Source organism: Gossypium hirsutum, chromosome D13, assembly GCF_007990345.1.
Source record: "Gossypium hirsutum isolate 1008001.06 chromosome D13, Gossypium_hirsutum_v2.1, whole genome shotgun sequence".
Lineage (NCBI taxonomy): Eukaryota > Viridiplantae > Streptophyta > Magnoliopsida > Malvales > Malvaceae > Gossypium > Gossypium hirsutum.
The window spans coordinates 53876640-53891558 of record NC_053449.1 but is presented as its reverse complement, the minus strand read 5'-3'; the positions used below and the strand labels follow the sequence as shown (position 1 = coordinate 53891558).

The window sequence follows — 14919 nt, the reverse complement described above, 5'->3', positions numbered from 1 at the left end:
TAAAAAAAAGTTTCTTGGGAGCCGAAAAATGTACTTGGTACCGGCCATCTATTGGCCAGCATCAAAAAAAAAATTTAAATGCCTCTGGTGCCGGCCATTACATGGCCAAAACCGAAAAAAAAAATTCAAATACTAGTATTTTTTATATACCAGTATGATACAATTTAAAATATATATACCCTAGTGCCAGCCATTCATGTCCCAAACTCAAAAATTTTATTTTTTTAAAGTCTGACACAATCATCAAGTAATGGTGAGGCCAAAACACAAGGTGTTGTCGACCATTGGGTTCCCAAAACCTAAATTTATTGTTCATTTCAGGTCATTTCGTAAATATTTTTGAACCAGAGTCATTTTTATAAATATTAATTTTTTTGGGGTTAGATGGGTAAAATATCCCATAAATTAAATTTGTTTATTCGATAAATAAAAATAAGCATTTAATGAAAAAAAAGTATCAATAATTTTTTGTGAAATATTTATAAAAAAAAATCCAATGTCATATTCTGTCATACCCTATTTCCATTTTTTTATTAAAATTATCATGTTGCCAAGTCAATATCTTCTTTTGTACCTGTTGTATTCTTACCTCATACAAAAACAGCTGTAACCTTTGTTTTCCCCTTTAAATATCTCCAACAATGGGGTGTATGTTGTAGATTGAAGAGGCTGACTCCTTCCTCAACAATATGGGATCATCATCATCATACACTGAAGATGATTTCAGCACCTCTGCCTTCGATCCTTCAACATTTAGCGTCCAGGAACTTGTTAAATTAGCAGCACCGGATTTCTCAATCCCACAACCATTTGTTCGTATAAACCAACAACCTCCTTCCTTGTCTGTCACCACTCCTTTGCCACCAACCATCGACATGTCTCGTTTGCTTTTGGAAGATGACCACCAGAACCTTGAGCTCCACAAGTTGCACTCTACTTGCCAAGACTGGGGCATCTTTCAGGTTTGTCTGTTTCACTCTCCAGAACTAAATTATATATATGTATGCATGTATGATTGAGTGTAGTTAATGAATGGATATGGTGGTACTGGGGCAGTTGGTGAACCATGGGGTTAGCTCATCACTGCTGGAGAAACTGAAGCACGAAGTGGAGGAATTTTATAGGCTGCCATTGGAAGAGAAACTGAAATACAAAATAGGGGAAAGAGGGTGGGAAGGGTATGGAAGGAAGATGAGAGCAGATGGCAAATATGATTGGGTTGACACTTTGAATATTATCACTAACCCACTCCATAGGCGCAGCCCTCATGTCTTCCCACAACTCCCTCCTCCTTTAAGGTTCTTTCCCTCTTTGCTTTAAGCTTCTCAGAAAGTGATGTTTACTTAATATTTAACGGATGTCATCATCATGATGCAGAAGTACGATGGAGTGTTACTTATCGGAAATCCAAAAGCTTGCCACAAAACTTATTGGTTTCATGGGAAAAGCATTGAAAATTAAAGAAAAGGAGATTATGGAGTTGTTTGATGATGGGTTGCAAGCGGTGAAGATGGCATATTATCCTCCATGCCCACATCCAGAGTCGGTGATGGGTCTTATTCCACACTCTGATATGACTCTCCTCACTATCGTACGCCAACTTAATGGAGTGGATGGCCTTGAGATTAAAAAAAATGGCCTTTGGTTCCCTTTCAACGTCAACCCAGATGCTTTTGTGGTAAATGTTGGAGACATTTTCCAGGTACAAACTTTTTTTTTTGGGTAAATTATATCATTTGTTACTAAATTATAAATTTTTATTTTGTTATCTAAATTATTCGAAAATTTTTATTTAAATAACTTAACTATTTAAAAGTTTTTATTTAAGTCACTAGGTCAATTTTTTTAAAAAAAATTCCTTTAACAAACTTCAAGTAATGATTCAACGATTGGTATAATGAATCAATACTCATCGATGACATGCCTTAGATGAAAGTTGATCTGACAGTCAATGTTGAAGATAAAAAAAATCTATTTCAATTTTGATTCGCAAATTCGTGACATCTAAAGTTATTTCATAAAAAAATACATGAATTGTAAAAAAAAAGGGAAAGAAAGCTTTCGATTGATGTAGCCAATGCAAATAAAGAAAGTCATAACATCAATTTTAATGACTTCAATGAAAACTTTTGAACAGTTTAGTAAAGAAATTGTAACTTTTTTTAGTTAAGTGGCCAAAACAAAAATTTATCCAAAAGTTTTGTGAATAATAGTGTACTCCACCTAATTTTTTTTTGGTAAAATTTGAATATAATATAAAAGGTAATTATTTAATACACTGTTAGTAGAGATTTTTAAACTGCACAAGTGAATTGAGAGTGTAACTAACGACACATTTATTTATTATTTATTATTACATCCTATAATACACTTGGCAAACCCTCAACTAGCATTATATAATTTTTCCATATTACAAAACACATATTCCTATGTATGCATGTATATAAGAAATGTGTAAATGTTAAATGCAGATATTTAGCAACGGGGTTTATCACAGCGTTGAACACAAGGTTACTTGCAATAAAGAGAGAGAAAGAATAACAGTTACCTTCAACTTGAGTCCTAACTTTGAGGCGGAGGTAGGGCCTTCATTGAGTCTTATAAATGCAGAAAACCCTCCATTGTTCAGAAGGGTGGGAATGGAGGACTACTTCAAACAGTTCTTCACCATCAAGATCTATGGAAAAAAATATTTGGATTATATGAGGATTCAACCTTCTGAGAATGGCGACTGAGTTTGTGCTTTTTATTGATGGAAAGAATAAAGATAATAAGGAAAATGATGGTTTATGGTGAAGCTTTTTATGAGTTTTTGGCTTTACTTATACATGGAGTTCCTAAATAAATAAATAGCAAAAAGAAAAAATAAATTGACACCCGTACCTTTTGAGACATCATAATCTGAAGATTATCATCCCAATTGTGAACGCAAGAATGATGAGCACTTTGAAGCCTTCAAAGATCACGACCGGTGAAAGCACTAGTCTCTTATGGTGATCCACGTAAGCATTTGGAAAAATCAAAACCCATAATTAATCAAATAAATCTATTTAAACCCAATAAACATTTTGCTCACCAAGATTACTATCCTCCTTTAAACGGTATCGCCAGTCGACACCATAACTGTTACTAAATTGGTGCTTTATGAAGATGGTGAAAAGCAGAAACAGTATGCATGATCATTCTCATCATCATCACCATCGCTGCATAATAACACAGCTTTAAATCCCAGCTCACCCATAAACATTCTTTAATGTTCGGCTGCTCAAACTATAACTTGATTAACGAGTTGTGATCCCAACCGGAAAATCCGCAAAAGAATTTTAGTACTCATTGATCGGTTCATTTTGTGACATGATTCTCTAAATATATGAAAATATTTTAAAACAAATTGAATAAAACCACATCATGTCCGACACTTCCAAATCCAAACTACTTTGCTGCTAGAATATTATTGAAAATCCGAATAACCACGGTGCTAGAATCCGTTGAGAGAAGTCTTCAAAGTATCGACCGTGACCACAGCCCCAACAATGGTAGGTATTGCACCTATGTCAAGGTTTGGTCTCCCTCCTCTTCCAAGAACTTCACAGAAGGATAACACCTCAAGTGGTTCAATTGGTGGAGACACGACTTGCATGACTCAAAAGAGAACCCTTCAAGACTTTCAACAGAAGAGGGGGACAACCCCGACATGATAACAATACCTACAATTATTGAGGGTTCAGCCAGCTGTCCAACAAATGATTCTTATAAGACTTCTGAAGGGGTCATCCCCTCAACAAATGTATATATCAGAAGAAAACCAGATGTAGAATTAGAGAAAATGAATGGAGCAAAACTAACAAAGACTGAGGGAGCCCGAAAGAAGTGGCAGCTAATTTCATTACAACTACAGAGCAGCAGTTGTAGTAGTATAAATATACAAAAAGATCAATTTTGATCCAACATTGAAATGAGAATTGCCAAGCAAAGGAGCTTAAGAAAACAGATTTGTACCAGGAAATGCCTTTGATCTTATATTTGCCATAAAAAGGCAAAGTAACACCTGTATGCATGTATGGATGGATGCATGCAACTCCACACTTTCTTTTCCTTGCCTAAATCCTGAAATTCAATGAGATGGTAGTAGGCAATGTATGGCATCTCTCTTATAACTCAAAACCCATCTTTTCTTTGCTTATCTTTTCTTTTCATCCTTTTCTAAGATTTCCCCCCTCTTTTTCTTATTCCTTTTTCGTTCGCTTCCCCCTTCATAAACCGTCTTGTCCTTAGTTGTATGTCTCTTTGGCTGGAAAGTGAAATTCTTTGCAGAATGCCTCGAATCAAGTATTCAGGTTGAAGATCTTCGCCACTGCCTTTTACTTTTCTTCTGAGGCAATTTAAACGGACTCCAACTCTTTCTACGTTTAGAGGTTTCGCAAAAGAGGCCAGAGGCTAAGGCCTGCTGAAGCCATAACTCGAATTCTTCATCTTCATCAATCATTTCAGCACCCAAATCCCAAGGATATCTGCTTGTGTTGGACCTTTGTGTCTTCTCCAATCCAACCATGTTTACATGGAAGCTAGGTCGATGGGTGTTTGGTCTACATGCCATTCCCTGCAAAAACCATTTTCAGGCAATATTTTAAACAGGCAATATTTTTCCCTCACATTAACACTCTGGACAGTTTCTTGACCAAAAGACATATTTTAGATTTTAGAATTTCAAATCCCTGCACCAACCAAACTCTTCATCTTTATATGGTCTTTTGTTTTGATTATATCCAACATCTTTTCATTCTTAAAAGAAATTTAGCACATATGGTTGAATTTCATACTTCATCATACAATAAAATAAATAAACTCATTACTTGCAGCTTTGCAAAATACTATCCAACCACTGCTTTTTATCTACATTTCAACAATATATAGAGGAAAGAAAGGCTTTCATGTAAAAACATTTTAAGAAAGGATTTCATGTAAAAACATTTTAACCCCCTACATTAATATTAGTATACTTCTAGAATTTGAGTGGAGACAGTTGCCCCCACCCTAGATCCATCCATCCTTAGACATACTGAATTAGTAGGAAAAATAGCATGCATAAGGGACTTAGTTACAGAACACATGAGATGTCTATAAAGAATCAAAAATCAAATTGGGTTGTATGTGGTTTTTTTTTTTGGGGGCGGGGGGGAAGGACAGGGGAACTAGGGTGCATGCGGATGCGCAGAAGTTTCATTTGAGCAAAGACGCAATTTATCAGTTAGGACAACAACAAATAATTGCATTACCCATTCCATTGCAGAGGAGAGTATGACTCAATTCAGTTTGATTAAAAGGAATTTTGATATCAAGTTCAAGTCTGTATTTGATTAATTTAGCTTGGTTTCTAATTCAATTTGAACATCTATTTCATAACCATAACACAATTTAACCCACTATTTGCATCCAAATCCAAAAGTCAGATTTCAAATTTAAGCCAGCTATAAGAGGAAACCTAGATAATAGAAAACGACACATGAATTTTACACACAGAACAAGATTTGTACATACCATACACAAATACACATCATATCTTTGGCTTACGACTACGGTTTTGATTTGGACTTTAGACAAAAGTAAATTGACAATGATAACAAGAAAGAAAGCCATTTCCATCTCTAAATGGTCAGCTATGTGAATCATATTTTTCTCATTCCACTTGAAGTTAATTTTTCTAGGTAAGATTCATGAAAGGCAACCGCTTTTTGAAATTTTGCCAAATCATTATGAACAAAAGGAAACCAACGAACAATAATTATGTAATCTGGATACCGAACTGGGTTGAAAACTATTTACCGAAACCAAATTTTATCCACTTTGTTTTACAGTGTGAACCAAGCAGTATATATATAACCAATTGTTTGATCATTTAAGTATTTAATATTATGCTATAACTTCTTTCTTTCCCCTTTCGTAACTTCTAAATAAGATCAAATTAACCAATAAAGTTAAAATACACATCCACCAGATATATGTACATGTATCTACAAAACAAGATCTAACCTGACAAATAGCCCATTCTGAAACATCAAAGATCTTGCTCTCGGCACAAACAAAAGCACGTGGTATTTCCACCTAAAAGAAAGACGAGAGCAAACTGTGAAGGGTAATGAATACTATAGTCTGTTAAACAGCAAAGTGCATATAAGGAGATTGCATCAAATGCTTACATCCTTAAAAAGGTATTTTAGTCACATATACATCATTATGTTCTCCATTACCGTGGATAAAGTAATCATGCAGAATGCCCTGGAGCCATATCCTGTTGTCAATCTTCGAATATTATCACTGTTATGTTTCCCCACATTTTGTTATTAAGCAATTGTGATTCATTTTGGTTAGCACTTGTCCAGTCATAAAACACAGGGATGACAAATGGAATCCCTGAAATTGGCCATCTGGAATTTTAAACACCCAAGTGCACTTAATGCTCAGGGTCAGGAGCTGCTTAAGAACCGGCAAGTGAAGTTGCTTCTGTAAAAGAACCAACATGTCCTTCTCAAGACACCACCATTTAAGTAAGCATTATGCAAGTTTTGGTGTACTCAAATGCTAGAATTAAATAGCTTTTATCCCTGAAATTGGCCATCTGGAGTTTTAAACACCCAAGTGCACTTAATGCTCAGGGTCAGGAGCTGCTTAAGAAACAGTAAGTGAAGTTGCTTCTGTAAAAGAACCAACATGCCCTTCTCAAGACACTACCATTTAAGTAATCATTTAACTAGTATGCAAGTTTTGGTGTACTCAAATGCTAGAATTAAATAACTTTTATAATCTAAATAATTCGTTAGCCTCATTGTAAACACCTTCCTTGTTCCAAAATAAAAAATTAGTAATGCAAAACTCAGATCTGTTACCTCATTCCAGCTCCAATCTTAAATTTAGTATCAGGTAAGCTATTTTCTGCTTTTAACTTAAAACACCACATCAAGAATGGTTGGTAAAGCTAAACAAATTGCCAATTTTATAATAAACACTGTAGACAGAAAACACTCGCAATTTCAAGTCATACCAAATTCAGTTAAAATGATCAATTTTGTAAGAAGGAACCCACCTTTCGAGGCCTATCAAACACCAAGGAACCTTTGTACTCAACCCACCCATCTCCATCCTTGGCTTGATGATATTGACAGCAATCCTGAATGCAGAATTAATCTCAAAATTTTATGAATTAAGTAGAGGAGAATATAGATCACTGTATTGAGTGTGTGATGTGTATACATGCATGTTTTTGTGCGTGTACTTACACAGGCATGCATGTGCTTGTAAATTTTGTGCCCACATGAAAAACAAGTGTGTCGTATGCAAGAGAACAAACTTGATTACTGCTTCATTCCTAAAGAGATGCTATCCAATACAAGGTGCTATAAAATCACCTAGGGCACAACTTCGAAGAATTCCTCTTTTGTTTGTCTACTACATTTTTAATGTTCTTAAGTGGTTTGAATCAATTATTACTTTTTGTTTGATGAGTACCTTTTGCTTTCTTAAAATCTGCAAGCATTGGATTGAGGTACATTTTTGTTTGAACTTTTATTTTATTATTGTTTTCGAACTTTTTAATGTTTAAATTTATAAAGATATTTATTATAATTTTAGTTTCAAAAGGCTTATGCCTCAAAGTTTCATTCATGATTAAGCTATATTTCATAACTAGTAAAATGCTTAACTTTTTGAAACAGAGGATTTGAAAAAGAAAAAAGTCCGACCTGGCACCATCTAGCCTTGGCCTTGTTCCTATTTGTGCATACCCATATATGTGAATTACCACACTTAGTGCACTGTATACGCCTTGATTCTTCAGAGCAATAGTCTGGACTGGGCTGCTGAAATAAATAATGGTTGAAAGGTATTAATTTTACATTATCATACAACATGAATGACTAAATCAGAATCACATGAATCAGCAATGCAAAACAAGCTTTCGCATGCAGCCAGCAGGCACTAACCATAACAACATAAAACACTCGATAGTGACTGCCAGAGGTAAACACTGCCATCATGTTGAACAACCCTTAATTAGTCGATTGTCAGACCAGGTAACCTCTGTCACCGTGACTCATAAATTGGTTTTTGCTCAAGAGGACAAAGTTACTATAGAATGACATTTTTTTTTCCATTTTCCAAAAAATCTATAGCAATATATCAATATAAAGAAACTCCTGGACAGAGCAAAACCAAGTGAAAAGAACCCCGAAGCTAGATTTTTGAATTCTAAGAAGTTACATATTATCTCCATTGTGCCAAGCATTTTCATTTCCATTCCTCTTGGCTATAAATTCCATTGAAAAAAGAACTGCAAGAAAATAAAACGAAGCAACAAAAATGAAAAGGCGCAATAGAAATCAAAACTACCTGCCGTGAAGAGCTATGGGACTCTTGACAGACACTCCGAGTCCTGGATTCCTCCTTTCTTAATTGCTCATCATAGTCCCTCTTTTTCACGGAATCAGAAAGAACCTACAAAATACACGCCAAATCTGCTTAAGGCCAGAGCCGACACTTACAGAGCTGATGACATTCTTCAGCTTTCATTTTATATGTACACAAAACAGGAACTCAAAATAAGAAATTAAATTAAGACTAAAATATAACAAGAAGAACACAGTTGCTCACCTCGTAAGCACATTGAAGTTTCTTAAATGATTCACTAGCTAAAGGACTCCCCATATTTTTATCAGGATGTACAAGCATTGCCTGTTGTAAGTAGAATTGAGAGAAAATAAATCAATAAAACAAGTAGGTATACCCAAAAATCAATGGAAAATATAAGAAGGCTTTAAAGGAACCTAAGAAGAAGCAAAACAAAGAAGGATATCTTCCGTCTCATCCACAAGCATTCCCTCCTAACCATGTTTCTCCTAGATTCCAACCCATCAAGTTCCTTTATGCAAATCCTAAAATCCTTTCCGTTTTCTTAACAACAAATTAGGAAATAACCTATAAGAAACAAAGGCTAAACATGGCCCGATATCACTAGCATAGAAAAGGAGAAACCTATCTCAAGTCTAACTTTTTGTTGAATTAAGTACTGGGTGCATAGACTAGATATTTAGATAATTGAAATATCTATGCCTTTTTGCCAGGACAGAATCTACCTTCTTTTTATATTCCTTTTTCAAGACTGCAGTGTCAATTTTTGTACGACGAGGAATCCCCAGTGCTTGATAATGATCAGTGCAATTCAATATTCTTGTCATTTCATCAGCTGAACTCGTTTCTTCCTTGACCACTCTTTTTGCAGAAACCTCTTTTTGGTTAATAACAGATGTAGTAGCAGACTTGCTAGATGACTTGCATGGCTGCACCTTCTCAGAGTCAATACTAGGATTTGAGTATTCACATTCCCCAGACAAATCATCTTCCATAACTGGTTTGGATTCCTTTGGCTCTTCATAATGTGCGGTTTCACTCACATTATCAAAACGTTGGACCAAATAATTCAATACATCGTTCGAGAGAAATGCAAGGTTTATTGATAGGAAAACACCAAGCCAACCAACTCGATCTTTGACAAAGTAAATAGAGTATGTAGTTGCTATCAAGACTATCAACCGTGCATGGCTTAAGGAGAACATATAACCTGTGCAGAGAGATAAGAACTTCAGAGATCTGAAATCAATAGAAGCAGTAAAAGAGATTTAATGCAAATATTAAGTCCATGAAAGTTTCAGATTAAAGAATTTCTCATCCAGAATTAGAGATGAATTGCTTCTCACAACAATAATCCAATAATGCAACACCGGCAACATAGAAGAAATATGCACAAGTTTTTAGAGTAAATATACATGCTAGCCATGTTTTAGATGATATATAGGACTTCTGTGAAGTAACACTCTTTTACACACAGCAAAGGCTGGATAAGGGCTTCAAAGAATAGTCAAGGATATTCCTCAAAATCATCTATCATTTAACTTCATTCCAGAAGGTTAATTGTTGCCAGTAGTAGTGGCAGAAATGATAACCAAAGGCATGAGAAAAAAAACTGATAAAGTCAAAGAGCAATTCAATTAATCACCAACGGTTAGCATACAGACTGCATGCACTCAGTTCAGACAAAAGATTTGATAGGACAGTGGGCATGCATACACAAACACTAGTATCGAGGAAAATGGCAATTGATGATTGAACTCAACCTAAATGGCAATAGATGAAATTGAAGTAAATAACATTAAAATACAGTCAAAGAACCCTACAATTTACTTTCGGAATTAGTGATTCAATTAATCATCAAGTATTAATAACTGCAGGCACTTCGTTTGAACGGTTTGAACCAATGTTGTTGGAACTGGACAGGACCAGCCGATCCAACCGGTTGAACCAGGAACCAGCGGGTGCACCAGTCCAGACAAGGACATTGAACCAGGTTTTGAGCAAATTGCTCAGAATTGCCATTGAACTGGTTAAAAAACCCATTGAACCAGCTTCTTATATTTATTAGTCCAAACCGGTAAACCAAAAAATAAAAATAAAAATCTGGCCCAAAATCCAAATAAAAATAAATAAATTTGAAAAAAAAACACTAAATAAATCTATTGGATAAAAACTTATTTTCTCAGTCAAATTTGATTTAAAAATTTATCGAGTCAAGTTGAATGAAAAGAACCGAGTTATAAATCTTTTCAACTTAAAATAAATACCAAGTATAATAAAACAAGCTCTATAAGATGTTAGGAGACTTAAGAGTTCAACTAAAAACTTCACAAAAATTAGGACTTTAAATGAGCCATAGTTCGAAAAGTTGCAAACTTTTAATATGGGTATCGGTGTATGTATGAGGCTTCAGATCAAATACTTTATCTTGCTGCCATTTAATATTAAATTGTGTCAAATTGTCAAGGTCTTTTTATTTCATGAGTTATATGTCTATACATGCGATGGGCACCGATGTTTAATCAGTTGTGGGCTTTATTAATGTGTTTATTGCTTGAAATAATTTTAATTAATTGGATGATATTGAACTCGGTATGTATCTCGACTCAACCCTAGAGATTAGTCATGTCGTTTACCTGAAATTATATTGTTAATGTTTGTTTTGGTGGTTCAGTTTCAAGTTTTCAATTCTTCAATTATGATTTAGGAATGATAATGTTGACATTTTAATTGAATTTGGAATGTTTAATAGATGTTTATGTCATTATTTATTTATGTTTATAACTTTTTTAGATTTCCTTTTTCTGATTTTTCCTATTTTTCTAAATTTTTTGCTCCCTTTTTTTATTTTTTGGCAGACCAGGAACCAATCATCTGACCGATTCAACCACCAGTATGGTTCTGAAAACATTGGTTTAAACAAAGCATTTGATAGGAAAATCGGCATGCTTAGAGAAGCACTGGTATTGAGGGAAATTATAACAGATAGATCTCAACTTAACCTAAAGACATCATATAATAGATTAACCAAAAATAGCAAACTTGTCAATTTGAAATAGGAAATAACATTAAAACAAGTACCAGCAAAGGATCCTATAATCACTTCTGGACCTGATAACATCAAAGTGTGAACTGCAGGCACTTGATTTGGATAAAGCATTTCACAGAGCAGTGAGCAAAGCAAAGTATGACAAGAACGGGTATTGAGGAAAATTACCATAGATAGATCAAACTCAACCTAAAGATATGCTAATAATTTAACCAAAGATAGAAAACTTTTGCATTTGAAATAGCTTATAATATTGAAACAACTGCCAAGGATCACATAATTTTTTACTTTTTGGATTTGATAACATCAAGGAACAATTCATTTAATCAACAAGGTGTTAAAACAAAGATTGGAGGCACTTGACTTGGACAAAGCATTTGATAGGACAGTCAGCAGCTTAGACAAAGCACTGGTACGAGGAAATTACCATAGATGTACAAAACTCAACCTAAATAAATGCATGATTTAACCAAAACTGGCTCACTTTCAATTTGAAATAGTAAATAACATAATTGCCGTCAAATGATCCCACAGATTTTACTTTTAGAATTTAGGCTCTTATGTTCCTAATCATAAATCTTATGAGGTCTGATGAAACTAATCCCAGAACCACCTACACTTACTAGACAAGCAAATTCTCTACAGTTTAAGAAGGAAGTAAAGAGAGCCTAAGATGGAAAATGCTTAGCTTATAACAAAAATTTACTGACTCACGCAGAAATTAAGAGGCAAAGCTCCTTTCATTATTTCCTGGTCTTGTTCCTACCTTTCAATTATTTCAGGGCCTTATCCTAGTGATACTTGTCACAAACCAACACTTCCTCCTTCAGTTTCCATTGGCAGATTACCACCCTTACTTCCAAGAAAACCATATCAATTTGTAAAAGAACTTACAAAGATATGGGTGCTTCATTCTCCCTATATATTCCTATAAGTTTTCTACTTTAATGAGCTTTCCATGCACAAGCACATGCATGTTGAAACTTGTATCTACAAACTAGTAAAACGAGGCATAAGTCTTTTGGACACAGAATAAGGTAGATAACATCTGCTTGAGAAAACAGATAATCTCATACTTGATGTCTGTAACTATTCCTCAAACAGAGGATGTATCACAGTCATCAACAACATTGATAAACCCATCTCCTGTATCATGATAGAAGTATGCATGAAATAAGTGAAACATCATCTGAAGACAAGAAAAATTCATAGTCAGGGAGTAAGAAATAAACCATACCTCCAACTATAAACAGTGTTCCCGTCATCCAAAAGTTAGCATACATCCATAGTATCAAAATGCTGAACAATCCTACAATAAAGAGTCCGGGAGTGTAACCTAAGTTCTGAATGGCAGCTCCAGCAGCTCCCTGAAACATATGAGACAAGACTCTTAGTATCATTCTCAAGCTTCTAATGACTATTTAAATAAGATTGGTGCCACTCAGTAAAACTGACCCTTGTATTTGTTTAATAAAGTGAAAATCCATCAGAACTCCCAATAAACCATAACATCAGCAAGTTTTGTTTAACTTGATAAAAAAATCCACCATTAGCATCTATTAGTAACTTTTGCTCCTTCAATTTCATGTCCAAAGGAACCAGTAGAAACAAAATGCTATCAGACAGAGTAACACATTTGTAGGTTAGGGGATATTTTGAACCTTCACAGTCACAATTTTGAGAGAACAAGTAATTTGGCTCATTCGTGATTTAAGTTTTCAAATAAACTTCACTGGCACTTGTACAGACATCACCATGCAGATGGTTTTACTCACAATAGTGTGGGGCAAAAAGCAAGGGCCAGCACTTCGAAACAGCCAAAGGATGATGCTCAATGAACTTTCCATCAAAAACCAGAAACAAAAGCATGTTGAAACCTCTCAGAAGGACTTCAGGAAATAATTTCCAGCCAACAGTTCAGCAATCAGCACAGCCAGATGATTTTGGGGAAAACAACCTATAAGCTAAATCAAAGCATTCTTGCCAAGAGACTCCAGCCTATTAACATATTGATTGGGAAACAAAATGTTTTAACTTCATTTTTGTTTTTAACTACTCAACATCAAGCAATCAGGCCGAGAAATTTTACCATAGAAAACCCAGTCTTTTTTTCATCTCAAACAAATTTCAAAATTGCAACAACGTTAACAAAATAAAAATCGAAGTAATCAATCATCCCAACTTGGTTTTTAGCTCCTTCCAGTCAAATTAACAAGTCTATCTAACTAATCAAATCATTATAAAATCGGCAATCAGCTTGAAAAGTGTTCAATAACGCAGGAAACCCAAAAAGATACCATATTTTAACAAAAACATAAAACGAGACATACCATACTTAGAAGTAGATAGAGTAAGCAAGACATGGAAGTCAAGCTGAGGAAACAACTCCACATTATAACAAGCAAGGAAGCTGAACCCAATCTGCTACATGACTGAAACCCTCTCACCAAACAATCTTTCCAATAAACCAAAAGCAACCTTGAGAACTTCCAGAGATTAAGAAATGCACTACAAACCATAGGCCAATGCTTCTCAATTAACAACCCCATTTTATCTCTACAACAACCAACAGCTGTTTTCGCCTTGGAATAAACATGCTTCTGAGATTTTAACCATTTCCAACCTTGCTTATACAGCACTATATCCTCCATCACCCCTTTTAGCCTTGGATTCACCTCACAAGATGGATGGAAGTTTTGCCAAGGAAAAAAACCGTTTCAGGATTTGAAGCTCAAAGGAAATAAAATACAACTATTACCCATTTACCAGAAAGAAAGAAAAAACTTCAAACACTATACCCATTTGAAAAATTGCAGTTGAGAGAGTAAATTCGATGACACTGGTTCATTCAAAGCTGAAATTTGCTTCACATGTAAGCTTCCAAAAAAGCATATTTAAAAAAATGAAAATAAATAAATAAATAAATAAAGCCGAAAGATGGAAGCAAATGATGGCCCTTTTTGACTCTGAAAGTCTAAAACTAAATCCAAAGACAGAGATAAGTGAAGTAAAGCAGATGATACAGTGGGTTGAGCTGAGATAGTAAAAGCAAAATTATATCAGAAAAGGATTCAATGTTTATTTTGACTCTGTTTTTCTGGTATGGTTACAAAACCCTAATAGGCTAATACTACTATTATTTGCTTTTTCATAATTAACTAAAGTTAAAAAGAAATTCATACCAATTAATTATTTTAGGAATGTTGACCGTCGTCTTTAAAGTTCCTTCTTAAATTTGTCTCAATTTATCTTTATTACTTTTATCCAATTTTGTTGTTGCACTCAATGAATTTTAAACCCTTATCAATTCATAATTCAATTTGGGTCTAATTACTTAAGGATGGTATGTTGGATATGAGAGTTAGAGTGATTACACTTAATTTTAATTTGCTCAAATTTTACTATTAAACCCTGTATTATGTGTACTTTAATTTAGTCTTTTTCAATCCTTGTACTTTTAGATTTTGAAA

At 34.5% G+C, this 14919-nt stretch overlaps 2 protein-coding genes across 7 annotated transcripts; one reads left to right on the top strand and one right to left on the bottom strand.

Moving 5' to 3' along the window:
- Window positions 1–507: 507 nt before the first annotated feature.
- On the top strand, window positions 508–2876 carry LOC107919093 (codeine O-demethylase). The gene is made up of 4 exons (XM_016848622.2): window positions 508–962; window positions 1057–1298; window positions 1378–1702; window positions 2472–2876. The coding sequence occupies exons 1-4, from the start codon at window positions 690–692 to the stop codon at window positions 2733–2735; spliced, it is 1104 nt and encodes a 367-aa protein (XP_016704111.1). The 5' UTR covers window positions 508–689; the 3' UTR covers window positions 2736–2876.
- A 981-nt stretch (window positions 2877–3857) lies between these two features.
- On the bottom strand, window positions 3858–14574 carry LOC107919091 (uncharacterized). 6 transcript variants are annotated; one of them, XM_016848618.2, is made up of 10 exons: window positions 13780–14571; window positions 12687–12816; window positions 9126–9610; window positions 8644–8724; window positions 8383–8487; window positions 7977–8020; window positions 7737–7853; window positions 7082–7165; window positions 6031–6102; window positions 3858–4600 (listed from the first exon to the last, which is right to left on the bottom strand). In XM_016848618.2, exons 1-10 carry the CDS (start codon window positions 14098–14100, stop codon window positions 4555–4557), a joined length of 1485 nt encoding a protein of 494 aa, XP_016704107.1. In that variant the 5' UTR covers window positions 14101–14571; the 3' UTR covers window positions 3858–4554. The 6 variants fall into 6 exon arrangements, 3 of the variants coding, with proteins under 3 accessions (XP_016704107.1, XP_040965064.1, XP_016704106.1); XR_001690357.2 differs by lacking the exon at window positions 7977–8020 and adding an exon at window positions 6198–6501 and having other exon boundaries at window positions 4473–4600; window positions 13780–14573; XR_001690356.2 differs by lacking the exon at window positions 7977–8020 and adding an exon at window positions 6249–6501 and having other exon boundaries at window positions 4517–4600; window positions 13780–14573.
- Between the last annotated feature and the right edge of the window lie 345 nt (window positions 14575–14919).

Excerpts from the sequence above, each read along its gene's own strand:
- LOC107919091 (XM_016848617.2), bottom strand. The coding sequence starts at position 14,100 with ATGGAGGATATAGTGCTGTATAAGCAAGGTTGGAAATGGTTAAAATCT. Across the intron at positions 12,817-13,779 it reads TCTATCTACTTCTAAGTATG|GGAGCTGCTGGAGCTGCCAT; the intron begins GTATGTCTCGTT and ends CATATGTTTCAG. Across the intron at positions 8,488-8,643 it reads AACTTCAATGTGCTTACGAG|GTTCTTTCTGATTCCGTGAA; the intron begins GTGAGCAACTGT and ends TGTATTTTGTAG.
- LOC107919093 (XM_016848622.2), top strand. The coding sequence starts at position 690 with ATGGGATCATCATCATCATACACTGAAGATGATTTCAGCACCTCTGCC. Across the intron at positions 963-1,056 it reads AAGACTGGGGCATCTTTCAG|TTGGTGAACCATGGGGTTAG; the intron begins GTTTGTCTGTTT and ends GTACTGGGGCAG. Across the intron at positions 1,299-1,377 it reads CAACTCCCTCCTCCTTTAAG|AAGTACGATGGAGTGTTACT; the intron begins GTTCTTTCCCTC and ends ATCATGATGCAG.